Raw genomic sequence first — 27313 nt, forward strand, 5'->3', positions numbered from 1 at the left:
AGTGGGACCTCCTAACAGCTGATTGGTTGGGGTACCGGAAGCCAGACTTCGGCTATGTGCCCACATGCAGAAAGTATGCAGAATTTTCCTGACAAAATCCAGACTCCCATCGCAGGAAATCCACTTGCGTTTTTTTTTAGCGCTTTTATCGAGTTTTTGGGGTGTATCTTGCATTTTTGCGTTTTTTTTTTGTTCGTTTTTTTTTTTTTTTTTAACACCACAATTGTCTAAATACAATTCTCTTGCGGGAAAACCGTGGATTTTAATTAATGAACAGCCTGCGTTTTTTTCCCGCTGCATTAAAAAAAAAACGCAGCATGGGAACAAATTGCGGAATGCATTAAAATAATGGGATGCTTAATGTAAGCGGTTTTATTTTAGCGTTTCCGCAGCGGAAAACCGCCGCTAAAAAAATGCTACAAATCCGGAATGTGGGCACATAGCCTATCCTTACGATAGGTTATCAATATCAAAGTCTTGGAAAACCCCTTTAATTAAAACAGTGTGTGTGTGTGTGTGTGTGTGTGTGTGTGTGTGTGTGTGTGTGTGTGTGTGTGTGTGTGTGTGTGGGGGGGAGGGAAGAGGAACAAATATGATGGAAAAGTAGAGTCAGTAATAAGGATGAGTTACAGTAATTTTCCACTATCAGTTTAGTAAAGTCATTTTTATATATTCTATAATTTCAGTTTTTTTGGTTACTTTAGAAAGAAATTTAGTAAGTAAAGATATGTTTGCATTTAGCAAAATACCTTCTCTTCTACAAGCTTCAGGCTAATGAACGTTTAGAAACTATTTTAAAAAGTGTCTTTAATTTACAACATTTCTATACAAGTAAATCTATTACCAAACAGTTAAAAGTAAACTCTATATATAGGTGGCATTCTCACCAGAAAATGAAATATAGATACATCACATTCGGTCTAGTCTCATACTCGGCATTGCACAAAGGATCCGTTAGACTCTACGATATATTCTTACTAGGCATAAAAAATAAGTTCGGGTATCTGTCCTCCTTGCACCCCAGTGCCATTAGTGCTGTCCGAGGAGCACTGAAACTGCACAGTTACTTTCCCGCACTGCACCTCCGTCATTCCCTCCTGTCCAAAGTAGCTCAACTCATTGCCATCCAGGACCACGCTGGCCGTGTAAAAGGTATCTGGTTCGATTTGCACGGGGTACTCAAACCAGACAGGAAACGTGTTGCTGGATCCATCTGAAAAATATTTACTTAGATTCTGTCCCAACGTCACTCCTTGGCGCTTCAGTTCAATTTTTGCGCTATATTCAGCTGACCCACAGCTGGAGCCATAGAGGCCGAAACCTGCAATGAAGACCCTTTTATCCACAGAGAACTGAATGCTGTCACAACGGCCTCTGTAACGCCACTGGTTGCTACGGTAGGCACAGGACTGAAAGCGGTGGCATCTCTGAGGGACTAGACCCTTCCTGGGTTTGCTGACAAATTCTAAATCTGGCTTCTTAGCAGCTGTATACCAAAGAAATATGTCATTGGTTTCATTAAGAGTCAACACTCCGGACTGTGCTGCGCCGTTAGCAAAGTCGTCAAGGGCCATAGTTGGGATGCGAATTAAGTAAAGAGCTTTGCCCAAAACTTTCCTCTTGTTCTCTATGGTCGGAGTTAACTCTTGCCGTTGACATTCGACTTCGGCCCAACAGAGAGCTGCCTCAAAGACAACGATTTCTTTGGCGTTTAGAGTCTCTCTTCTAAGGATACTTTCAAGTGTTTGAAAGTCAATGTCGCAAAAACCTTCGCTTTTCAAAGCAAGTTCGGCTTGTGCATCAATCACTTCCCAGCACCTCTGGGTCAGATCAGGTTCCTCAAAGAGGCAGCTCTGAGAGAGGAGAACACAGGCATTCTTCGCACTTAGGCTCGTCTCTAGGAAGTTGACACAAGCTCTGGCCAAATGGGGGACAATATATTTCTTAGCAGCATACAGAGTTGCCAGAACGGTATCAGCAGCCAAGTCAATTTCATCACAATACAGATACCTGCATGAAAGAAAACAACATTTATCATCCAAGAGGTAGATTCTGCTCAGCAGATCTGAGGCTGGACAAAACCTCAGAAAAGAACCTTAATATCACAAAACAATTAGAGCAGTGAGACTATTCCCCCATGTACCCCCTATCCTAGCCTATCATACACAGTGCAGCTTATTAAGAGAAAACCATGAACACATCAAGAGGACCCATCACAGACAAAGGACATGTACACTCGAGGTGGGCTCATGCCTGATGAACTTCTAGAGTATACTATTTATAAAGATGACAAGTTTCAGATCGGACTTTTCCAATTAACCACTGGATGCCCATTTTGATTTCCTCAACAGAGCTTGAATAATCATGACTCATGGCGCAGATTGAGTTCTCATCTCCCAAGATCTCAATCTGTGCATGCACCACCGGAGGCGGCCATTTTTCCGAAGTCCACCGCACTAAGAACGATAGAAATGCAGGGACTGCGCCAACATTTTCTGAAAGCCAATCGATCACCCCATTCATTCTGCTGCTGCCCACTGGGACTCCGCACTCCTCTACAGCCGCCTCCCCCTACCCCAAGTAAGCTACATTCAGACTATGATGCACCCTCATTTTCCGAACAATACGGTATACACAAACTTCAACCAATGACAACATCTGCAAGGAGTTTGTATGTACTCCCTGTATTTGTGTGGGTTTCCTCCAGGTTCCTCCCACAATTCAAAACACATAGTGAAGATGTGATGACAATGTCTAATGTGCTGTGAAATATGTTGGCGCTTTATAACTAATCAAAATAAACTTTAAGGATTGGCAACTTTTCATGTTTTCACAGTCTCGTACCCTTAACAATAAGGTGGCCAACAAGCTTGCAATGATGGCCAGTAGCTCTTAGGTTCGAATCTCACCAAAGTTAAGATCTATATGGATGTTGTACGCTGCGCCCCAGATGTGCGAGATTCCACAAGGTTTTTCACTTTCCTCTCACACTCCTAAAACAGACTACGTTTGTTTGTTTTGTTTTTTTGTTTTTTTTTTAAAGGTGTCCAAAATAGGGAAACAAGATTGTGGCAGAGATTTATGAGAATCCCTGTACCTCCCTACAGAACATGTTGGTGCTGGATTCTTTACTTCGACAAACACTGCCTCCCAATTAGTACAGTGCCATTTTGTGTATTATAGTAATAGATGAGCAAGCCGGGGTGCGCCATACCCTAGAGAGGTCAATGTCATACCTACATATGCACCGCATAGGCTACATTTAGTGCAGACTCCATCCCTAAGGAAAACAGAAGGAGCATTTCCAGCTGCCCTGTTTCTCAGCTACTTTCACACTTGAGGTGAGAACTGATTTGTATTGCAGAAGTCTCACACTTTGAACTCATCCCAGTTTTTTTTTGCATGCTGGCTGGTCTTGGATCTAGTTTCATGCACCATTTCCCTGTGCTTGCAAGTATAAAGCTGCCCTCTGCATCAATATATAACAGAGCTAGGGACAGAAATAAAAGAAAAACAAAAAAATCTACTGCTTTATAACCCAACACTTATGCATACTGCCCACACCACATGTTTTTCCAATTATTTTTTACATTCTAAATCTGCATTGACAACAAATGCGTTCAGATTACTCCGGTGTTGGCGCAGATGTGGAGCGCTCCCACTCCAAAGCATCGTGATTCTATTATTCGCCTCGTGCTGTACATGTTCAAAGGGAGAAAAATCCTAATAAACATTACACCTGCTCCCTGCAAAGTTAAAACAAGCTCGGAGTCTACAGTTTTAGGACATCTGGTCATTTGTTAAAAGCAGCATCGCGGCTATGGAAGGATGCCGGCTACATCCTGCTAATTGGAGACCCAGATAGTATTGACATCGACAGACAAATTATTGTAATGTAGGGATAAAGCTTACTTCAGCATGGCAAGGAAAGCAGCGGGTTCAACATCTGGGATGCGAATTTCATCTTTGTCCTCTGCGAGCTCTCCATAAAACATTGCATGAAAAACGGAGCTCCCGACAGCCAGAACATACTGGGGATGGGAGACCACGAAAGGCGGTGAATATTAATAAAAGTACACAGGATCAACAGTATGTAACAAAAACAATAGAAAAACATATGTATCAGAGACAGTAAATAAAGAGATAGCAATGACCGGCAGAGACAAGAGAGGAGGAAAGAGATAGAGACAAAAATAGAGACAGAAAGAGGTAAAGATGTATACAATTAAAAAAAAAAAAAAAAAATATATATATATATATATATATATATATATATTTTTTTTTTTTTATATATATTTTTTTTTTAAATCATTGCATGTATCTTTACCCCTCTTTGTCTCTTCCCCTCTCCTTATACCTACGTCACACAGACACTAATTTATGCATTAATCCACTTTACCATAAGACTGCAGAACTACGGTAAGTCAGGCCTCTGCATAGAAACAGTGACAAACTCTGCTCTGCTACATATACAAATAATGGTAGGTTATTATGTGTGCTAGTTAAACTGTCTAGCAGCACTGCTTACCTTATGCCCCGGCAGGCATTGAGTCCCACTTGGGGGTCCCACCACAAAATGCACATCTGCCATCAATTCATTATTGAACATCACAGAATTCCTAAAGAGTTAAAATGGGCTTAAATTAACGTGTTGGAGAGAAAACAGCCTTAACCCCACTTTACAGGTACAACAATTCCATTTCCCATATATTAATATTAACGCCCCGAGCGCGGTCTGACCTTTCTCGGATGGTGCCGTGCAGCCCCTGCCAGTTCGGGGACGGGATGGTGTTATTGTTATTCAGATTTTGCTGGTGATATTGCTGCACGGAGTTGGAGTTGCTGTTAGCTGGCTTCTTGCTCGGAAAGATCTCAGCAGCCATCTTCTTCTTCTTTCTGTTTTTTAATGTAATTATTTCATAGCAAACTGGAGGCAACTTGCTGCCACTGCTGGAACTTGCCTTTTTGGGACCTTTTTTGGAACGATTCTTGACTGTTTCTGGAAGCATCAAGAAAAAAGTGAGACATTTCATGTTCTTTCCTTTGGCATCTACCATCAGTATCTTAGTTCATGCAGCTCTAAAGTCCAGGAAATGCAAAGGAATATTACATAAAAAAAGGGGTTAAAGTAGAGACAATTGCTCTATTTGCAAAAATAACTTCAAGTTTGATCCAGCACTTGATGTGACAAATCTATTCCGAACATGTCTCCTACGTTACTCCCCTCAGACACAGCACAGCTGGGCCACCTATTGTGCGGCGGCAGAACAGAGGGCGAGTAGAGCTGTCTGCATTTCTTTTAGCAAATTAGGTTAACAAGATTGGATTGTGCTTTAAGCAGAGATAGTGCGCTCGCTGACGGGAGCCGTGTGCTGAATGGATCTGACGAGAGCCCAGATTGCAGCTTTGCAGATGGTGTCAGTCAATAGCGCTGAGCCAATCGCTGAAGCCACAGACCATGATTGGAGCAAGCATCGCAGCAAGGCTCTCGGATAAGGGGGACGTGGTGGTATACCTATATAGGCAGTGTGGAAAACACCGCTAAATGGCAGAGGAAAGCCTCTGTGCTCAACCACAGGGCAGAGGGAAAAGGTAACAGGCAAGATAGAGAAAGAAATATTATATAATACAATCCAAACATCACATACTCCCATATTATATACATGTGCACACATACAAAAATATGGAAGTACATACACACTAAATAAATATACCGATGTATGTATGTATGTATGTATGTATGTATGTATGTATGTATGTATGTATGTATGTATGTATATATATATATATATATATATATATATATATATATTATACACACACATACATACACACACACTAGATGGTGGCCGTTTCGCTGCCGACAGAAAGACAGACGGAAGTGACCCTTAAACAATTATCTAGTAGATATACACACACACGGTATGTATATAATAAGTGAATCTATGCATATATGCCTATAAATACAAATCTATGTATATCACCCACGTGTAACTGCGTACATTCCATAAATATATAGTGCACATACAAACATATGGAAGGTATGCAGTAACACATGCCTTCATGTTTACTAGAGACACTCGCTTTGGAAGAAAAAGGATTAGGTCACTGTATGTTATTTAATCCGCCCGCCCCCACCCAAACTAAAATAATGGGCCCTGACAGTTCCAAATTACTAAGCTGTGCTAATTAGGCCAATGGCTATGGCAGACATACAAGGGGGGGTGAATTTCTGCAAACAAGATGCACAGAAATAATAGCAGGTGTCACTGCTGCTTCCCCTCCTTGCTGCGGATTCAGCTTCTAAGGGATTTTAGGGAATACAGGGGCGCGCTGTCAAATTGCCACCACAAACCTTATTTCACGGATCAGGGTCGAATTGATTTTTAAAAGCTGATGCGACATCATCCTCGAACGTCAGCCTCAGCGGGAAACCGGCACTCTAAATGAATCATGTCCCGTCATATGAGCGCTTTTCTTCATGTATTACAAACTAATTCCCATATTTCATGAATGCGGCCGGGATGCAGAACCCTGAAGTGTTGGGGTTTTCAGTCTTGCTGCGTATTAGGCTCACCTTACTGTATACACCACATCAAGTAATCCATATATACCGCTACTTATAGAGAGGAAAGCTCTTCTTACAGCAGCACAATGACTGATCTCTATCCAGGGAGTTCCCTGCTCTATTGCTTGTGGCAGAAAGGCATCATCTGTGCTCGTTAACCCCTGGAGCCCGTCTAAGTACAGGAAAGTACTCACTCACCAAGGAGTTTAAGGGTATGTGCACACGTTGCGGTTTTTGCTGCAGATCCGCTGCGGATCCACAGCAGTTTTCCATGTGGTGTACAGTAAAATGTTTACCTATGGAAAACAAAAACCGCTGTGCACATGCTGCGGAAAAACCCGCGCGGAAACGCTGTGGTTTATTTTCCGCAGCATGTCAATTCTTTGTGCGGAATCCGCAGCGGTTTGGCACCTGCTCCATATTAAAAATCCGCATGTGTCTAAAACCGCAGTGGAAACCGCACAAAAAAACGTGATAAATCCGCAGAACTTTTTGCACTGCGGATTTAATCAAATCCGCTGCGGAAAATTCCGCAATGGAATCCGCAGTGTGTGCACATGGCCTTAAATTTTGGTGTTAAAAAATTTAAAAATGCTGTTTCCAGATGTTACTTTATAAAGTACATATTAATAGAATACATGCACTGTATACAACGCTTCTTTTTATGTTTTGATGGCATCCTTAGGTCAGTGATGTCACCACTGTGCTCTGCTTTACGGCCGGCGCTGACAGTCAGTGCAGGGAAGCTGACGCCGGTGGACGTAACAGACATTGGAATGTGAGTATGTACTGGTTTTTGTTTTTTTTTTACTTTTAGGCTATGTGCACACGTTCAGGAATTCATGCAGAAAATTCCTGAGAATTCCGGACATTTTCTGCATGAAATCCGCAAGAAAACCGCATGGTTTTTGCCGCGGTTTTGCCGCTGTTTTGACGCGTTTTTTTCCGGACACTTCCCAATGCATTTTGGAGTGGGAAATCCGCAAAAAAAACGCAAAAAGATAGAGCATGTCCGGATTTTGTGCATACCGGTATGTGTTTTATTTGCGGAAAAAAATGCATCATGTGCACAAAACATCCGGAATTCATTCTAAATGATGGGATGCTTATTGTATGCGTTTTTTTTGCGGTTTTATAGCGTTTTTATCGGGAAAAACCGCAACGTGTGAACACAGCCTTACAATGGTAACCAGGGTAAATATCAGGTTACTAAGTGCGGCCCTGCGCTTAGTAACCCGATATTTACCCTGGTTACCAGTGAACACATCGCAGGATCGGCGTCACACACACCGATCCAACGATGACAGCGGGTGATCAGCGACCAAAAAAAGGTCCTGATCATTCCCCAGCGACCAACGATCTCCCAGCAGGGGCCTGATCGTTGGTCGCTGTCACACATAACGAGATCGTTAGCAGGATCGTTGCTACGTCACAAAAAGCGTGATGTTGCAACAATATAGTTAACGAAATCGTTATGTGTGAAGGTACCTTTAGGCTGCAAGTTGTGCTTAAGTTTACCTTCAAACCCTAAAAACAATAACCTTTGTGAACCATTACACAGGCATGCTGTGCCCCGAATGTTTCAGAGGAATAATACCTTTGTACATACATCTCCAATGGAACAATGACACGACTATTTCTACTGCAGCCTTGGCACGGCGCCCTAGAAAAACAAAGCTGTAATATGGGCCTGAAGCTCTAGATAACCCTCAAAAACGTTTTTTTTTTTGTTTTTATTTCCTCTCTCGAAGGCTCTTTACTTATAGAAGTGTTAATATTAAGCTGAAGGTCGGATAATTTAGTATTGATAAGAATCTTCTAAAACTAGACTGAAAGGATTTAATGGACTATTTAAAAGTGCCCGATCATAAGGTCAGTGCCATGTGCAAGGTGCTCATAAAATCTGAAATATCACAAGATCAAGGTCGGCCCAGAAGGATAAAGGGGGAAAATGTTGGAGCTTTTCGGTGTTGTCATAATTCTAACAAATGGAACAAACATGTAGCCCTGGGCCCGGAGGCACCCACAGTGCCACAGCATGGCGCCTTCCAGGGGGAATCACATGCCCTGCAAAAGCCCTATAATACAGCACATGACAGAAAATGGGCCATGATTTATCACATTTATTACAGGCAATAAACCTTTGTGGCTCTGTATAAAATCACCCATCCATATAAGTGTTGTAATACCACTGTGTGCATCACAGCGGAAGATAATACCTGCGGAAGATGCATTTGGACCACAACTACAAACACTGCCATGCGTGTATTTGTAGATGGTACCTAGCTGCCGTTACCTCTGGGCACTCAGCACTGCCATCATGTACTGGGACACTGAAAGGAATCGGTCAGCTGGTTTTTTCTATTTAATATGAGAGAAGCATAATAAAGGGACATAGAGCACGATTCCAAGGATGTGTCATTTACTAGGCTATGTATTGTAGTGTCAATACAAATCAGTATTTTATCAGCAGGAGATTATCACTGTCTAGCTTTTTGGACTTGCTTGCAGGTGAGACCTAATCTGTGTAACCCCACACCCACCACTGATTGGCAGCTTGCAGACAATGCACAGCGTACACAGGAAGCTACTAATCACTGGCGTGGGCGGGGTTATACAGGGCTCAGCATTTGAGCACTGCTACATCTACAGCAGAGAACAGGGATCCTATCAAAACTGCACCAAGTTGCCCAGTAAGTGACATGTCACTGAAATTGGGAGCTCTACTCCTGCATCACGCTCCTCTCAAATTACATAATCACCTGCTGACAGATTCCCTTTAATTGTATATCTGTGGCAATAGATATACTACACGAATATAAATAGATTGCAAATGTGGCACCCCTAGGGGTATTTGCCACAAAAATAGTTACTGACAGTAAGTACAAATACTAAAATAGCAAGACTGCACTACCACCTCCGGCCAGAAGGGGGAGCTCCAGAGACTCCCCTTGATCCATTCTGGTCTGAGAGAAGAAATGGCAGTTGGGCCAAGGAGCTGAAAGTGAGAGGTCATACAGTTGAATCTCTAACAGCCCTGTGACTGTTACCAGGCCAAAATCACCGGCCTGAGGAGAAGAGGGATAGAGAAAAAGGACATTGTGAGAACCGGGTAGCATTAATCACTACCCAGAACAGGCGCAAAGACGGATACCGGATCCGTGGCTGTATTCATTATATATAATACAGCAACCGGAAAAACGTGAGGTGATATCAGCTTCACTAGGGCCGGACGCAGCAACAGACACAGAGTTCAGCGGTACTCCCAGAGGGGGTAAACCGATAAAAGGACTCGGGTTGCCTGTCGAACCAGGACCCGGAGGGGACAGATTGGGCCGGCAGCCAGTTCACATACAGCAGCAGGGTCACACAGAAATTGCGCACAATAAGAGGCGAAGACCCCGGCAGGGTCAAAGTAACTCAGAGTTCCCATACAGACTCCGGTGACAGGACTGGTTGTAAATCCTTTTATGTTAAAGTAAACTGGTTAAACGTTTCAGTGCCTCAGTCTTTCATTTGGACAATAGCCATCTATCCAGGATCGGGATCGTCACCGCTGGGAGAACCTGCTGCTGATCAAGTAAGTGCCTGTCCCCTCATGATACCCCTTACACTGTGCATTGCCTGAGGCCACAGCACCGGGTCAAGCCACCCGTGACATCCCCCTCAAGAGACAGACTCCATTGGTCCGGTGCTGGGTATCCCGGTCTCCTGGGCGTCACAATTGGCGTCACGAACAGGATCTAGCCAGCCCGTATACCGGGTATTGTGTGCCGTGATTGGAGCCCAAAACTGTGAAAACTGGGATGAAAAATCTTGAAAATTGACTTTATTAAAGAAAAATCCATTCCCCATTGAAAACTATTGAAAGTGACTTTTCCCCATTGGTTATAATGGAGTAAAGATGGCCGCCATCCCCTGAGGTAATCACTTCATAACTGTTAGGCACGAGACTGTTAATTGAGCTACGCCATCACCTGAGCCCCAGTCTAACTGAAAAACTTCAGAATCCGCCATTACAGAGCGCGGTGGGTGGGAGCAGCAGGGGGCGTGTCATTGTGGGCGGCACCAAGCTGAGCGCTCTGACATCAGAGCAAGGGGAAAATCGATCCTGCTGCACAGCGGAATGAATCTACACTATCCCGACGGAAGCGGAGGACCGGAAGGGTCCGGATTAACTAAGGGGGCACAGTATGTCGCAGCACGGAGACGCCGCAGCACCCGGCAACGCTAATGCAGCTAAAAGACAGAGTGTCAATAGAGAGTCCAGCAGCGCAGCGGTGCAAGGAGTGGCGCCCATCATGCCGGTGCTGATGCCATATACCCCGGGTGGCCCATGGCTTCCAATGTATGAAGGTGAGCCTAATACCCTTGACGATTTCAGAGAAAAGATGCTGGCCCATTTTGACATGTTCCCTGTGGGTGAAGTTCAGCGTGTTAGTCTCCTGATGATGCAGTTAAGTGGCCATGCTAAGCGAGAAGTCACAGCTTGGGCAGCTGATCTAAAAGGCACTGTTGAACGCATATTTGCTGGATTAAAAGCTACATTTGAAACCACGGCCAGCAGCAAAGCTAAAATACGATTCTTTAATTGCAAACAAAAAGCTAATGAGGGCGTGAGAGACTTTGCCTTAAACCTGCAGGAAGCCGTTAAATCACTTACACTGGCTGAACCCATTTTTAACACCGGAGCGGATAAACTGCTAAGAGATCAATTTATTGAGGGACTCTACACCCCTTCTTACCGGGGGCATGTGAGCATGCTTGTTTTTAAGAACCCTGAATTGACATTTGCCCAATTAAAGGAGAGCGCTATACGTCTCCAGCTGGCAGAGGCACCTCGGGATCAGGATCCTGCGCAACCCATGGCAGAGGCACCTCAACAACAGGGAGTGCCAGTGACATCAGCTATGTCTGGGACCATTGCTAAGCCCCTGGGGCCCAGTACTAATGAGGCTCTTCAACAAAAGCTTGACTCTTTAGCTGATGTTGTTGCTTCAATGGCTAAAACCATGCAGGAGATGAGAGGACACAAGATGGAGTTGGCAAACTGTAGAGAGGATGTTCCATGGATGAGACCCCGGAGATACCCGACATGGAGAGGACGACCCCGCGACCGCTACCAACCGGATGGACAGCCCATTTGCCGCCGTTGCCAGCAGCCGGGCCACTTTGCACGAGATTGTGATTTAAACGGGAATCCCCTGGGAATGCGGGCCGCTTCGCAGGAATGAACTTTCAAGGCCCAACACCCTGGCACGACAGGTACATCGGAGGACGACCCATTATCCCTATCGTGCTGGACGGAATTCCCCTCAACGCTTTGCTGGACACAGGTTCCCAGATTTCATCTATACCGTATATCCTTTATAAGAGGTACTGGGCTGATGCAGATATTGATAAAGGGCCCTCTGATGTTGAACTAGATATATGGGCCAGTAATGGTAAGTTGGTACCGAAACTAGGATTCAGGGAGATGACCATAAAGATTGGTAAAGTAGAACTGAAGAAACAGGGTATAATTGTTGTTGATGTTGACCGGCGGAACTGTGAACCAACTGTATTGATAGGAATGAATGTGTTAGAGAACTGCTTTTCCGAAGTCATTTCTGTCTTACAGCAAATTGCTGAAACTGCCCAATCCTGCCAGCAGAGAGTTCTCCGGAGGGAAATAAAAGTATTGATGTTAAGGCAACAGGTAGAAGTTGCAGGTGGAGAAATCGGCAGTGTGAGGGTAAGTGATCCAACGTCTATTGTAATCCCACCAAAAACAGAAATGCTGGTATGGTGTAGAGCAGCCATTGGTACTAAGGGACGAGATTATCAAGCCTTAATAGAACCAGTGTACACCGACAGCAGGCCCACTATACTCACAGCACGAGGGATAGTCGAGGTACACCGGGGACGAGTGCCGGTACGACTTTTGAACTGTGGAGAGGAAGAGGTCACTTTGCCAAGGTATGCTACAATGGCAAAGCTATATACTGTTGACAACAATGCCATCACAACCATTGAGCCCTTAGAACCAACCTGTCAGGTGGAAGGCAATGGCTCAGATGGAGAAATGGAGGATTAGTGCCAACAGCTACACGTGGGCATAAATTCAACACCTACCCATCAAAAACAAGGGGTGTATAGGCTAGTGACGGAATATGAACAAGTCTTCAGTAAACACCCATTGGACTTCGGACGGATAGAAGGGGTAGAACACACAATCCCCACAGGTGACCATCCCCCAATAAAAGAAAGATATAGACCCATACCGCCCGCTCACTATCAATGTGCAAAAGATATGCTGAGGGAAATGAAACAGGCCGGGGTAATAAGAGACAACTGTAGCCCCTGGGCGGCCCCTCTAGTGATTGTCAAAAAAAAGGACGGAACCATGAGAATGTGCGTAGACTACCGGAAGATTAATAACATCACCCATAAAGACGCCTACCCCTTGCCTAGGATAGAAGAGTCCTTAACTGCTTTGAAATCTGCTAATTATTTTTCCACCTTAGACTTAACAAGCGGGTATTGGCAAGTCCCTGTGGCTGAGAGAGATAAGGAAAAGACGGCATTCACCACACCAATGGGTCTATGTGAATTTAATCGCATGCCGTTCGGACTCTGCAACGCATCTGGTACCTTCCAGCGGCTGATGGAATGCTGCCTCGGACACAAGAACTTCGAGACCGTCCTCCTGTACCTAGATGATGTGATCGTCTACTCAAAGACTTACGAACAACACTTAATAGACCTGGCAGAAGTGTTCGAAGCCTTATCCAGGTATGGCATGAAAGTCAAGCCATCCAAATGTCACCTTCTCAAGCCAAAGGTACAGTACCTGGGACACATCGTGAGCTCGGAGGGAGTAGCACCAGATCCCGAGAAAATAAGCGCCATAAGGGATTGGCCAAGACCTACCAGCGCAAAAGAAGTGAGACAATTCCTGGGATTGGTGGGTTACTATCGCAGATTTATAAAAGGATTTACCAAGTTGGCAGCACCCTTGCAAGACACCTTGGTAGGGCAGACGAAGAAACCTTCAAACCGAAACCCTCCTTTTCAGTGGAACGACGAAAGGGAAGACTCCTTTGAACAACTAAAGAAGGCACTAACTGGAGAAGAGGTTCTGGCATACCCAGATTACCATCAACCTTTCATCCTCTACACCGATGCCAGTAATGTGGGACTAGGAGCGGTGCTGTCACAAAAGCAAGAAGGTCGGGAGAAAGTCATCGCCTTTGCAAGTAGAAAGCTCCGGCCTACTGAAAGAAATTCAGAAAATTACAGCTCCTTCAAATTGGAACTACTGGCAGTAGTTTGGGCTGTGACGGAGCGTTTCAAACACTATCTGGCCGCTGCAGAATTTATTGTCTATACTGACAACAATCCGTTGACCCACCTGGACACAGCCAAATTAGGTGCGTTAGAACAGAGATGGATAGCCCGGTTATCTAATTACAACTTCATAATCAAGTATCGAGCAGGTCGCAAGAATGGAAATGCCGATGCCCTATCCCGGATGCCACACTTGAGAGATGTAGAAGAGGAAACGGGGGAGCTTGAAGAAATTGAACTACCAGCCTTCCATCGTCCCAAGGCAAAACATCATCAGTCAAGTACCTATCAGAAACAACAAGAGGTGAATTTTAATCCGTTAGCACACCATAGATGGGCTGACACCCAAGACAGCAATCCGGCTGTGAAGTTGGTGAAGGAACTGTTGACTGAGCAAAGTGCATATCCCGATGAGGATGCCCCACAAGAGACGCATCAACTCTGGAAAGAGAGAGTCAAAATGTTCCTGTATCAAGGGAAGCTCTGTAGAAGATACACCAATCCGAAAACACATGAATTGGTTTGGCAGATTATTGTGCCTAAACAAGATGTGAAGATGGTCCTCGAAGCTTACCATAATGGTGCTGGTCACTTCGGTTGGAAAAAGTTAGAAGTACTTCTAAGAGAAAGATTTTATTGGGTCGGGATGAGAAAATCAATCGAACAGTGGTGCAGAAATTGTGGCCCGTGCAACCTCAGAAGAAACGATCAAAAGAACCAAAGAGCACCACTGCAGCCCATAATCACCAAACAACCACTTGAACTTGTAGCCATGGACCACGTGAAGTTGACACCAAGCCGGTCCGGCTATGTCTATGCCTTGACCATCGTGGACCATTATTCACGTTTCTTGGTAGTAGTACCCGTAAAAGATCTGACAGCAAAAACAGCAGCCAAAGCGTTCCAAACGTACTTTTGTAGACCCCATGGATATCCGGAACAGGTTCTCACCGACCAAGGTACAGCCTTTGAATCAGAGATCTTCAGAGAATTCTGTAATATGTATGGTTGCAAAAAGATCCGGACGACGGCCTATCATCCACAAACAAACGGCTTATGCGAGAAGATGAACCATATTGTAATAGACCTACTAAAGACTTTACCTGAGACAGAAAGGAATCAATGGCCAGAGAAATTGCCTGACTTGGTGGATCTGTATAATCATGTCCCGGTGAGCTCCACCAACTGCACCCCAGCTCACCTTATGCGTGCAAGACCCGGCCAATTACCAATCGATCTAGAAATGGGAATTCTGAAACCAGACGCAGAAGTTCAAGACTCCAATTGGGATATCATACGGCAAAAGCAGTATCGCCAAGTGCAAGAGAGTGTGGAAAGAAGCCTTCAGCAAACTAGAGAAAGACAAGAGCGAACTTTCAACCAGAATGCTCTAGCGACCCCATTAAGACCGGGTGACCAAGTGCTCAAGAGAAATCGTTGAACCAATAAACTGGACAATCAGTGGGAAGCCGTACCCTACACAGTTTTACCAACAAGAGTGGATAATCCTAAAATGTGTCTCATTAGCAAAAACGGAGGCTTAACATCTGTACTAGTGTCAAGAGACAATCTTAAATTGTGTCCGGAAGCATTGAAAGAGCCAGACGTTGTCCAGCCAGAACCAGAAGTTATTCAACCCATACAGGTTCAACCAGTAAAGGAAAAAGAAGAGGAAGTGTATCACACCTGTATAGGAGACTTTCCCAAAACCCTACTAACATACCATGGTGCAGTAGTGGTTCCCATGGTGGCCTTTTACCCAACACCGAACCCAATACCAGAAGTCCCAAGACAGGAAGAGGCTGACCCCGTACTACAGGAGGTTCCAGGCCAGGAAGAACAGATTCCTGGTCAGAGTAATCCCATTCACGGTGGACTTGCCAACTCCATAGTCGTGGAATTATCTTTAGCAGAGCGGGCAGATACTACATCCGCAGTAGACAGTAGTACACCACATGAAGAGACACCGCTATTACGTAGATCACAGCGTAGTACCCAGGGTCAATTACCGGCCAGGTATGCAGATTACCAACTATAAAGCTCATAATGTGAATTGTATATATGTTATGCCGTATATAGTTAAACAGAAAATGTAGTATAGTCATTGTTATCAGTCTGCAACGCTTAAGCCCAGTGCCTACAGAGACTTGTCTGTATGAACTTATTGCATATTCTTGAACTTTTTATCAGCCCGGAGGCACTAAATCAAAGCTCCGGAAAGACTGCTTTTTGAACTTTGCTTTTTGCTCTTTTTGAACTTTCTTTAGACTTTATATTGATAACTCCGTTGGAAAAATGGAACTAAATTCCTGGACACTAAGTACAGTGCCTTTCCTAATACCTTCAAGGATAGAACTGTATTAATGGACGCTATTTGAAGTGACTTTGTTACAGAACTCTATTTTTGTTTCCTTGAGTGGTTTTTGTAACTTTTCATTTTTAAGACTCTGTACATATTAATTGTTATTTCAAAATGTTATTATCCCACAGTCCCGGAGTACTGTTCTTAACTAAGGGGGAATGTGGCACCCCTAGGGGTATTTGCCACAAAAATAGTTACTGACAGTAAGTACAAATACTAAAATAGCAAGACTGCACTACCACCTCCGGCCAGAAGGGGGAGCTCCAGAGACTCCCCTTGATCCATTCTGGTCTGAGAGAAGAAATGGCAGTTGGGCCAAGGAGCTGATAGTGAGAGGTCATACAGTTGAATCTCTAACAGCCCTGTGACTGTTACCAGGCCTAAATCACCGGCCTGAGGAGAAGAGGGATAGAGAAAAAGGACATTGTGAGAACCGGGTAGCATTAATCACTACCCAGAACAGGCGCAAAGACGGATACCGGATCCGTGGCTGTATTCATTATATATAATACAGCAACCGGAAAAACGTGAGGTGATATCAGCTTCACTAGGGCCGGACGCAGCAACAGACACAGAGTTCAGCGGTACTCCCAGAGGGGGTAAACCGATAAAAGGACTCGGGTTGCCTGTCGAACCAGGACCCGGAGGGGACAGATTGGGCCGGCAGCCAGTTCACATACAGCAGCAGGGCCACACAGAAATTGCGCACAATAAGAGGCGAAGACCCCGGCAGGGTCAAAGTAACTCAGAGTTCCCATACAGACTCCGGTGACAGGACTGGTTGTAAATCCTTTTATGTTAAAGTAAACTGGTTAAACGTTTCAGTGCCTCAGTCTTTCATTTGGACAATAGCCATCTATCCAGGATCGGGATCGTCACCGCTGGGAGAACCTGCTGCTGATCAAGTAAGTGCCTGTCCCCTCATGATACCCCTTACACTGTGCATTGCCTGAGGCCACAGCACCGGGTCAAGCCACCCGTGACATCCCCCTCAAGAGACAGACTCCATTGGTCCGGTGCTGGGTATCCCGGTCTCCTGGGCGTCACACATTTACACTTGAAGATCTCAGTGTTGTAAACTGCATGGCGTATTAGGTAGGCAGAGCCAGCTGGATGCCAGGTCTGCATGCCAATTAGCCCACAGAATACAAATCAATGTGGCCACTGCTTGTGAAAACATAACCAAGTGCACTAACCACCTCAACTAAGAACCCTCAAAGCAAGATTGGTTTTATACTTATTTTATTCCCATATAGGCTTAGGGCGATGTAGGACAACACAAAACCTACTATATTCTTCAAAATCCTTTAACCCCTTTCTGACATCAGATGTAATATTCCATTCATGTGACCTGGGCCCGTTTGACCATGGACGGAATAATACGTCATTTCTTTACTGCAACCGAAGTCTTGGTGATCGCATTAAAATTCCGGCGCCATCTTAGGCTGCTTTCACACATCAGGTTTTTGCCACCAGGCACAATCCGTCGAATGTTCAAAAAAACGAATCCACTGCAGATTGTGAAAAACTGATGTGAAAGTTCCAGCTAATTGGATCCTAAAAAAATTGGCGCCTGCTCAGTTAAAAAAAAAAAAAAAAAAAAAAAAAAAAAACCACACGGAATCTGTTGTCGGATTCCATCATTTAACGGATCCAACACCATAGGCTTCCATTCTAGCAAATTATGAACGGCAACGGATCAGTCGCTGTCCGTTTCTTCGACGGACACGAACGTTATTATGTCCTCTTTTTCCGGCCGCCGGAAAGCCAATTTTCGACAGATCCGGAAAAAACGAATGAAATGTAAGACCATCCGTTGCTAATACAAGTCTATGAGAAATAAAACATATCCGGAAGCAACTATTGCCGGATCTGTTTCTTTTTTCCCAGAATTCGTCGGATTGTGACTGATGGCACAAAAATTGATGTGTGAATGCAGCCTTACCTGTGGGTTACCTGCACCCACGATCTCTGATTGGCTGTTCAATTCTGAACAGCCAATTTCAGCATTTCTCAGTGTTTCAGCCAACACTGACGTCCCAGCCTAGGATTGGTGCTCCAGTAGCATCGATCCCAGGCTGGTGCCTGGCAACGCCAGGCATAGCCTAAAACGAATGATTGGCGCAATCGACGATCACGCCAAATGCAGGGCACAGCCACTAAGTGACTACGCTGTGCCCTGCCTAGGATCGGAGCCGATCCTAGGTCGGTGCCTAGCAACGCCAGCATCACCAGGACCAGGTCTGATTGGTGTGTTCGATGTCATCATCGATCACACAAATGACACGGCACAGCAGTGGTATGACCACTCTTTGACCTGTCTGTGACCGCTCTGCAGGTCCTCACACTAGCTGACGATTCCTGCAGAGCGGTCACGCTACATGATCTGCTGCTGTGCTGGGCCTTGTGGTGCCACAGAATCCTGTGACACCATGATCCCTGCTGAACAAAGAACAGAGAAGAAAGAAGAGAGACAACAACTGTTTTGAACCCTGATCGATCTCTCTTCATCCACCCCAATCCCTCCGCCCCTCTTTTTATCACCTCCACCGCCCTTTGCGCTGCCGCCGTGCGCACATTTAGCAGCCGCCGAGTGTTGATTGGTGACAGCTCACTCACAGCTCGTACTTGCTGTTTTCCATTTTTCCTCTCTCACCCTCCCTTGCACCACCCCCATGGGTACAATCCAGCAGCCGCTGAGCTTCGATTAGTGATGCAGTTCACTCAGAGCTCGTGACTGCTGTTTTACACTTTTCTTTTCACTTTTTTTTCTCCCTGGTTGAGCTTTTTTCTTTTAGCTTTTTCTTTTCAGACATAAGTTTACACCAAGCACTATCCCCCCTCACACACAGTTGAAAATAAAGTACTAACACAATCACCATATTCATAAAAAAAAGGTCGTCCCGCCCATCCCAACAACGCTACTTCTGCACAGGTCAGCAAACCGACCTGTGTACTGGGGTACAACAAAAACATGGGGGGGGGGGAGGGGGGGGCTTTGATCTCTCTGATCAACTCCTCCAGCCGTACGGTGCTTTGAGAAAGGCCAATGTGTGGTACAAAAAGCTGGCGGTGCACATCGTACAGATGGCAATGCTCAACGCTTTCCTGCTGTCACGATGTGCAGGCCACACCGATACATCGTACCTTCAGTTCCAGGAAGTGGTGATTAACGCCTTGATATTTGGCACTCAGGAAGGAGCGTGCCCCAGTACTTCCGGAACTGAAGCTACTCGTATCGTACCCCAGGTCAGCATTTCCCGGGGATAGTTCCCTCTCAAACTTGAAAAAAGGTATATATACACTTGTATAAGTCGAGATTTTCTGCACATTTTTTAGGCTGAAAACACCCCCCTCAGATTATACACGAGTCATGGTCCAGAAAGCCGGAGGGGGAGCTGTAGCATAATGACAGCTGCAGCCGCCGGCTTCCAGAAGGCATCAATACTCACCCTCAGTCGCTGTATCTCCGTCCCGGCAGCGCTTTCCTGTTTCTGTGCTCAGCGGTCAGGTGGTGCCACTCATTAAAGTAATGAATATGCACGCGACTCCACTCCCATAGGCGTGAAGCGCATATTCATAACCTTAATGAGCCGTAACACGTGACCGCTCAGCACAGAGAGAAGCTGCCGTGCCAGGACAATGGAGATGCAGCGACGTTCAGTGACGGCGCTAGGACGTTGAATACGACGGGGGAGGACGCGGGAGCCCAGCTATGCATACAACCAGGGGAGCCATGCATACAACGAGGGGAGCCACACAGAGCAGGACAGGATGGGGGAACCACGCATACCGGGATAAGAATGAGGGGACAATACATACCAGGCTTATACTCGAGTCAATAAGCTTACCCAGTTTTCCGTGGCAAAATTAGGTGCCTCGGCTTATACTCGAGTATATATGGTAAGTCGCAAAAAAGTGCCGAGTATGTTACAAAAGGGGAATACGCAAGGACTCCACTTATCAATGCGACACCTGCCCTGAAAAACCTGGCCTGTGTATGAAAGATTGCTTCAAACTGTACCACACCTCCATGCACTATTATTATTATTATTATTTATTATTATAGCGCCATTTATTCCATGGCGCTTTACATGTGAGGAGGGGTATACATAATAAAACAAGTACAATAATCTTGAAAAATACTAATTTACTTAAATTTACATAACATAAAACAGTAGATTAGTTTAAAAAAGGGGGCATTTGTTGGGCATTGCCACTGTTTAGGCATATCTAGATAACTTCCTGGGGGGTAGGGGGGGGGGTCTAGTTTCCAAAATGGGGTCGCTTGTTGGGGGTTTCTACTGTTTAGGCACATCAGGGGCTCTGCAAATGGAACATGACGCCCGCAGACCATTCCATAACGTCACTTCTCCTCCGAACTCTCCCGTGCGCCCAAACAGTGGTTTACCCCAACATATGGGGTATCAGCGTACTCCAGACAAATTGGACAACAACTTTTGGGGTCCAATTTCTCCTGTTACGCTTGGGAAAATAAAAAATTGGGGAATAAGTATGGAAAAAAATATGATTTTTTATTTTCACGGCTCTGCGTTATAAACTTCTTTGAAGAACTTGGGGGTTCAAAGTGCACATCACTTGGGGGAGGGGGTTCCAACTGTTTAGACACATCAGGGACTCCCCAAATGCGACATTGCAGCCAATTTTGGTTTGGAAAAAAAAAAAAAAAATCAAACGGTGCTCCTTCCCTTCAGAGCCCTGCCGTGCGCCCAAACAGTGGTTTTCCCTCACAGATGGGGTATCGGCGTACTCAGGAGAAATTTCACAACTATATCTGCCCATTTTCTCCTTTTACCCTTGTGAGAATAAAAAAAAATTGTTGCTAAAAGATCATTTTTGTGACTAAAAAGTTAAATGTTCATTTTTTTTTCCTTCCACGTTGCTTCTGCTCCTGTGAAGCACCTGAAGGGTTAATAAACTTCTTGAATGTGATTTTGTTCAGCTTGAGGGATATAGTTTTTAGAATTATGTAACTTTTGGGGATTTACTGCCATATAAACCCCTCAAAGCGACCTCAAATGTGAGGTGGTCTCTACAAAATATGGTTTTGTAAATTTTGTTGTAAAAATGAGAAATCGGTGGTCAACTTTTAACCCTTATAGCTTCCTAACAAAAGAAACTTTGTTTCCAAAATTGTGTTGATGTAAAGTAGACATGTGGGAAATGTTATTTATTAACTATTTTGTGTGACATTCTCTGTTTTAAGGGCATCAAAATTCAAAGAAAATTGCAAAGTTTTTGCCAACTTTTTTTCCCCCATTAATAAACACAAGCTACCGTATATCGAAGAAATTTTACGACTAACGTGAAGTGCAATATGTCACGAGAAAACAATCTCAGAATCACCAAGATCTGTTGAAGCGTTCCAGAGTTATTACCTCATAAAGGGACAGTGGTCAGAATTGTAAAAATTGGCCCGGTCATTAATGTGCAAACCACCCTTCGGGGAAAAGGAGTTAAATAGGCGCATGTGGTTTATAAATATTGTGCATAAACAAAAATGATGTTATTTTGGCGTTTTAACATTTTTCCGCTTTTTTAAAGAAAAAGTTGCATCATTTGTCTAAGGAAGGAGGCAGGGATATAAATAAATAAAATTCAGGCATATATAAAATTACTCGGGGAATTACTGGGGGGAAAAACACGCTGCAATACATTTGAACAAAAACACTGCAACGTAAAAAAAAAAAAAGAAAAGTCACAATTCATAAATTGTCCGTAAACATCTGAACAAACCATGTCCACACTGGCGAACATTAAAGGGGTTGTCCATCCCTTTGTTGTCAAAATCAAAAAAGTTCAAGTTCTTTTTTTTCTCATTAATGTACACTCTGCACCCCATCTTGGCTGAAAAAAATAGAAATGTAGAATTTTTTGCTAATTTATTAAAGAAAAAAGGAAATATCACATGGTCATAAGTATTCAGACCTTTTGCTCAGTATTGAGTAGAAGAACCTTTTGAGCTAGTACGGCCATGAGTCTTCTTGGGAATGATGCAACAAGTTTTTCACACCTGGATTTGGGCATCCTCTGCCATTCATCCTTGCAGATCCTCTCCACTTCTGTCAGGTTGGAAGGTGAACGTTGGTGGACAGCCATTTTCAGGTCTCTCCAGAGATGCTCAATTGGGTCTAGGTCAGGACTCTGGCTGGGCCAGTCAAGAATGGGCAGAGTTGTTCTGAAGCCACTCCTTTGATATTGTAGCTGTGTGCTTAGGGTCATTATCTTGTTGGAAGGTGAACCTTCGGCCAAGTTTGAGGTCCAGAGCACTCTGGAAGAAGTTTTCATCCAGGATATCTCTGTACTTGGCCGCATTCATGTTTCCTTCAATGACGGCCAGACGTCCTGTCCCTGCAGCTGAACCTCCCCCCCCCCCCCCCCATAGTATGATGCTGCCACCATGTTTCACTGTTGGGATTGTATTGGGCAGGTGATGAGCAGTGCCTGATTTACTCCACACATACCGCTTATATCTTTTTGGTGATAATTCTATCTTCATCTCATCAGACCAGAGAATCTTATTTCTCCTAGTCTGGGAGTCCTTCATGTTTTTTTTTTAGCAAACTCTTTGTGGGCTTTCATATGTCTTGCACTGAGGAGAGGCTTCCATCACGCCACTCTGCCACAAATGCCTGACTTGTGGAGGGCTGCACTGATAGTTGACTTTGTGGAAATTTCTCCCATCTCCCTACTGCATCTCTTGAGCTCAGCCACAGTGATCTTGGGGTTCTTCTTTACCTCTCACCAAGGCTCTTCATCCACGATTGCTCAGTTTAGCTGGACGGCCAGGCCTAGGAAGACTTCCGCTGGTCTCAAACTTCTTCCATTTAAGGTTTATGGAGGTCACTGTGCTCTTAGGAACCTTGAGTATTGCAGAAATTCTGTTGTGACCTTGGCCAGATCTGTGCCTTGCCACAATTCTGTCTCTGAGCTCATTGGCCAGTTCCTCTGACCACATGATTCTCATTTGGTCTGACATGCACTGTGAGCGGTGAGGTCTTATATAGACAGGTGTGTGCCTTTCCAAATCAGTTTAATTTAACACAGCTGGACTCCAATGAAGGAGTAAAACCATCTCAAGGAAATGGACAGCATGTGACTTAAATGAGTGTCTGAGAAAAGGGTCTGAATACTCATGACCAAAAGATTTCAGTTTTTCTTTTTTATTAAATTTGCAAAAATCTCTACATTTGTTTTCTTTTCAGTCAAGATGGAGTGCAGAGTTGTGTTCCCGTGCGGTCGGCGGGCGCATCAAAACTACGTATCCGCATACATCCGCATGTCCTGCGTACCCAATATTAAAGATAGGTATGCAGGACGCAGGCAGAAGTAGGCGGACCTAAACCGAAGTGTGGAAGTGGGCAGAGCTTCAGGGAGGAAGTACGCAGCCGTCAGCAAAGCCAAAGGTACGTAACCAAAGGTACGCAAGTGTGAACGAACGTAGCCTTAGAAAACTGCGGCGAATTTTGAAAATGTCACCTCTTTCAGTATTTTTTCTGCGCATTAGCATGGTATTTTCACCCATAAGAAACAATAAGTGCAAAAATGCAGCAAAAAAAAAAAGCAGGCATCATGATGTTTTTGCTGCAAAAACCTAAGGAAGTTAAATCATGCTTTTTGTGGGCGACTAAATTTTAACAACACACAGCAGCAAACACGCAGCAGCACCTGTGTTTTGTAAGCCACTTTTATTTTTTTTATTAAAAAAAAAAAAAAAAAGACCATGTCAAATCTGCACAGAATCCACAAAAACAGCACAAAAAAGGCGCAGATTCTGACCTGCGTTTTCTGCCAAGAAATGCAGAATCTGCACACAAAATTCCACAGCTAAACCTGCAACGTGTACACATACCCAAAGGGTGCAGTTAGACGGCCATACAAGTCTGACAGAGATCAAATTGAAATGCATGGACTGGCGGACAGGTCTCCCGATCCAAGCGTGACCGCATCATATATTTCAATGTAGATGTCCCACTGGGCTCAGGAGAGCTGTCGGCCAGTCCATGCATTGTGGTCTGATTTATACTGTGGTCTGACTGCACAGTAAGGCTATGTGCACACGTTGCAGATTTGGCTGCGGATTCGCAGCTGTTTTCCATGCGGTTTACAGTACCATGTAAACCTATGGAACACCAAATCCGCAGTGCACATGATGCGGAAAATACCACGTGGAAACGCTGTGTTGTATTTTCCGCAGCATGTCAATTCTTTGTGCAGATTCCGCAGTGGTTTACACCTGCTCCTGAATAGAAATCCGCACAAAAACCACAGAAAATCTGAGGTAAATCCGCAGGTAATCCGAATTGCGTTTTACCTGCAGATTTAGCAAAAACGGTGAGGAAAAATCCGCACCGCGTGCACATAACCTAAAAGCGACTTCCAGCTCACACACAGTGCAGTGTAATTCGGCAATTAAGAAAAATCACGAGTGAAGAAGAGTAACGAAGCGACGCTGGAACCTGGAAGGAGGAGATCGGAGAATATTACCGCACTTAAAAAACAAGATATAATCTTGTAGGTATAATATCTTTTAAAGGCAAACAAAAATAAAATAAATTATGCTACAAAGCAAGATTTCGAGACTTCTTAGGTCCCTTCTTCAGGCATGGTATAACAAAGTTTCTGAAGAAGCACAAATATAAAAAAAATAAAGGAAAGAATAAAAAAAAAAAAAAGTATACCATGCCTCTTTTTTCTCCATCATTTTTTTTTTTTTAATTTGTCCATATATTTTGTGATTTTTCAGAAATGGTGTTATATACCATGCCCTAGGAGGGGACCGAACAAGTCTTGAAAGCTTGCCTAGTAACATCATTTATTTTATTGTTAGCCAATAAAAAGTTATAACTACAAGATTATCTTGTTTTTCTACCAAAAGCACTTTTTTTTCTCCATTCATTAGAACGGGATGAAAAATGCTGTAAGTGTGCTGAATTGATCAGCACTATATTCATTAGGCAGATATTAAACAAAGTCCACACAGACAAGGATAATCCATATACAGTATATGCGTGTGGGCAAAACTTGTCACTCCACAAACTTGTTTGCAGCAATAAGAAACCAGGAGTATTATTTCTAAAAAAAAAAAAAAAAAAATTAAGTGACATAAGTGAATAAATAACGAACAGTCCACCATAAGAACACACAGATATCCTGGCGACAAATGGTTGAGAGCACAATCAATGTAATGAATGTGATTCAGTGCATGTGGGGCAGGCGAGAGCGTCGACCGCACAGATGAAGCACAGAATAACGCCAAGTTAAAGTTGTCCAAGCACCTGCCATAAAGGCCCAACACTGCTGTGACACGGCGCCAAAAAAGTCACAGAACTCCGGGTTTCTTATTGCTACAGAAGTGCTGAACTGACCGGCTGCAAATCTGCAAGGAAAATAGAAGATCGGAGCATGAGACTAAGGGTATGTGCACACGGTGTAGATTTCCTGAAGATCCGCAGTGTTTTTTCCGTGCAGAAACGCTGCAGATCCGCAAGTGATTTACAGTACAATGTAAATCAATGAGGAAAAAAAAAATGCTGTGCTAATGGTGCGAAAAATTATGTGCAGAAACACTTCGGATTAAAAGAAGTCGAATGTCACTACTTTTTTGGGGATCTGCAGCGTTTCTGCACCCTTCCATTATAGAAATCCGAGGGGTAAAAAAAATGCAAGAAAGCCGCACAAAATCTGCAGCAAATCCGTACAAAAACGCAACAAATCCGCACCTGCATTTTCTGCCAAGAGATGCAGAATCCGCACCAGAAATTCCTGAGACTAATCCGCAACGTGGGCACATTGCCTTAGGCTGTGCGCCCACATTGCAGAATTGCCTGTAAAATGTTGTGTGTGGATTCTGCATCTCTTGGCAGAAAACGCAGGTGCGGATTTGTCACGTTTTTTACCCCTGCGGATTTCTATAATGGAATAGGTACAAAAACGCTGCAGATCCACAAAAAAGTAGTGACATGCTCCTTCTTTTAATCCGCAGCTTTTCCGCACCATTACAACAGCTTTTTTTTTTTCTCATTGATTTACGTTGTACTGTAAATTACTTGCAGATCCGCAGCGTTTCTGCGCGGTAAAAAACCCTGCGGATCCACAGGAAATCCGCAACGTGTGCACATAGCCGTAAGGAATCCCGGTTACTTTGATGGGAGAGTAAAACTTTTTTTTCACAGGAAACAATGCAGTGTGTGAACAAAGCCATACACATAGACTTAGGCAATAAGAAAAAAAGCTGCTGACTTAACCCTTTACATTGCACAGATGAAATATGCAGCATTTCCAAACAGTTTGGTGGAGACCGGACTCGCATTTCTGCAGCTAACTTGCAGTTTTTTTATGCAGTGGATTAAAAAAAAAGTAGAATAATTTTATATATACACACACACACCTCACATGTGGTTACGTCACCAGTCTCCATTAGGAAAACCCCACAGAGCAGCGCTCAGATGAAGTGAGGAGGAATTCATTCTCGGAGGTTGTAGAACTACAAGTGACAGCAGCCCCTGCTTCACACCCTGCAGGCTGTACCCTCAGGGCAATGAGCAGGCAGCACCATGGAGACCGGTGGTCGCTTCTCCCCTTCAATAACAGCTCTGGGCAAAACATAGACCGCAGTGATCCGGCCTCAATAACGCCGCAGCCCAAGAAACCTTCCGTTGTGAACTTCCGGTCCCGGGTGTCGCCATAGCTCCCCTGGCTCTTACCTCTCCCCGCACAGCGCCGCTCAGGGACCAACAGCTCCTCAGCACCGGAAACGGAGACTCGGTACCCCGGCAAAACAAGTCACCTCTGTAAGTCCCGCCCCCTGTGCAGACTGAACTCCAATAGGTGAGTGGTGGGCGCGCAGCAGCCAATCACATCACAGCTATTAGCAGCACCCAATAAGGCGACGGGTGAAAGGAGAATCGTGATTGGCTAGAAAGGTTGTGATCGTGAAAAGAGGAGGAGAGCGGGAGCCGGCGCTGTGCTGCAGCTCAGGGGGAAACTTGTAGTGAAAGTCCCGGAGGCAGGTCGGTGACCGAGGGACCGGC

General features: G+C 44.5%; 1 protein-coding gene across 3 annotated transcripts; it reads right to left on the reverse strand.

Annotated features, from left to right (window-relative positions):
- Positions 1 to 790: 790 nt before the first annotated feature.
- On the reverse strand, positions 791 to 27088 carry BTBD3 (BTB domain containing 3). 3 transcript variants are annotated; one of them, XM_069768785.1, is made up of 5 exons: positions 26987 to 27088; positions 4741 to 4999; positions 4529 to 4619; positions 3913 to 4031; positions 791 to 2010 (listed from the first exon to the last, which is right to left on the reverse strand). In XM_069768785.1, the coding sequence occupies exons 2-5, from the start codon at positions 4881 to 4883 to the stop codon at positions 978 to 980; spliced, it is 1386 nt and encodes a 461-aa protein (XP_069624886.1). In that variant the 5' UTR covers positions 4884 to 4999; positions 26987 to 27088; the 3' UTR covers positions 791 to 977. The 3 variants fall into 3 exon arrangements, with proteins under 3 accessions (XP_069624886.1, XP_069624887.1, XP_069624885.1); XM_069768786.1 differs by having other exon boundaries at positions 26671 to 27038; XM_069768784.1 differs by lacking the exon at positions 26987 to 27088 and having other exon boundaries at positions 4741 to 5394.
- Between the last annotated feature and the right edge of the window lie 225 nt (positions 27089 to 27313).

Source organism: Ranitomeya imitator, chromosome 5 (assembly GCF_032444005.1).
Source record: "Ranitomeya imitator isolate aRanImi1 chromosome 5, aRanImi1.pri, whole genome shotgun sequence".
In the NCBI taxonomy this organism is placed as follows: Eukaryota; Metazoa; Chordata; class Amphibia; order Anura; family Dendrobatidae; genus Ranitomeya; species Ranitomeya imitator.

Coding starts and splice junctions, on each gene's coding strand:
- BTBD3 (XM_069768784.1), bottom strand. CDS start 5,057: ATGGTAGATGCCAAAGGAAAGAACATGAAATGTCTCACTTTTTTCTTG. Junction 4,620..4,740: donor CACGGCACCATCCGAGAAAG/GTCAGACCGCGC, acceptor TTAACTCTTTAG/GAATTCTGTGATGTTCAATA. Junction 2,011..3,912: donor GCTTTCCTTGCCATGCTGAA/GTAAGCTTTATC, acceptor TCTTTCATGCAG/GTATCTGTATTGTGATGAAA.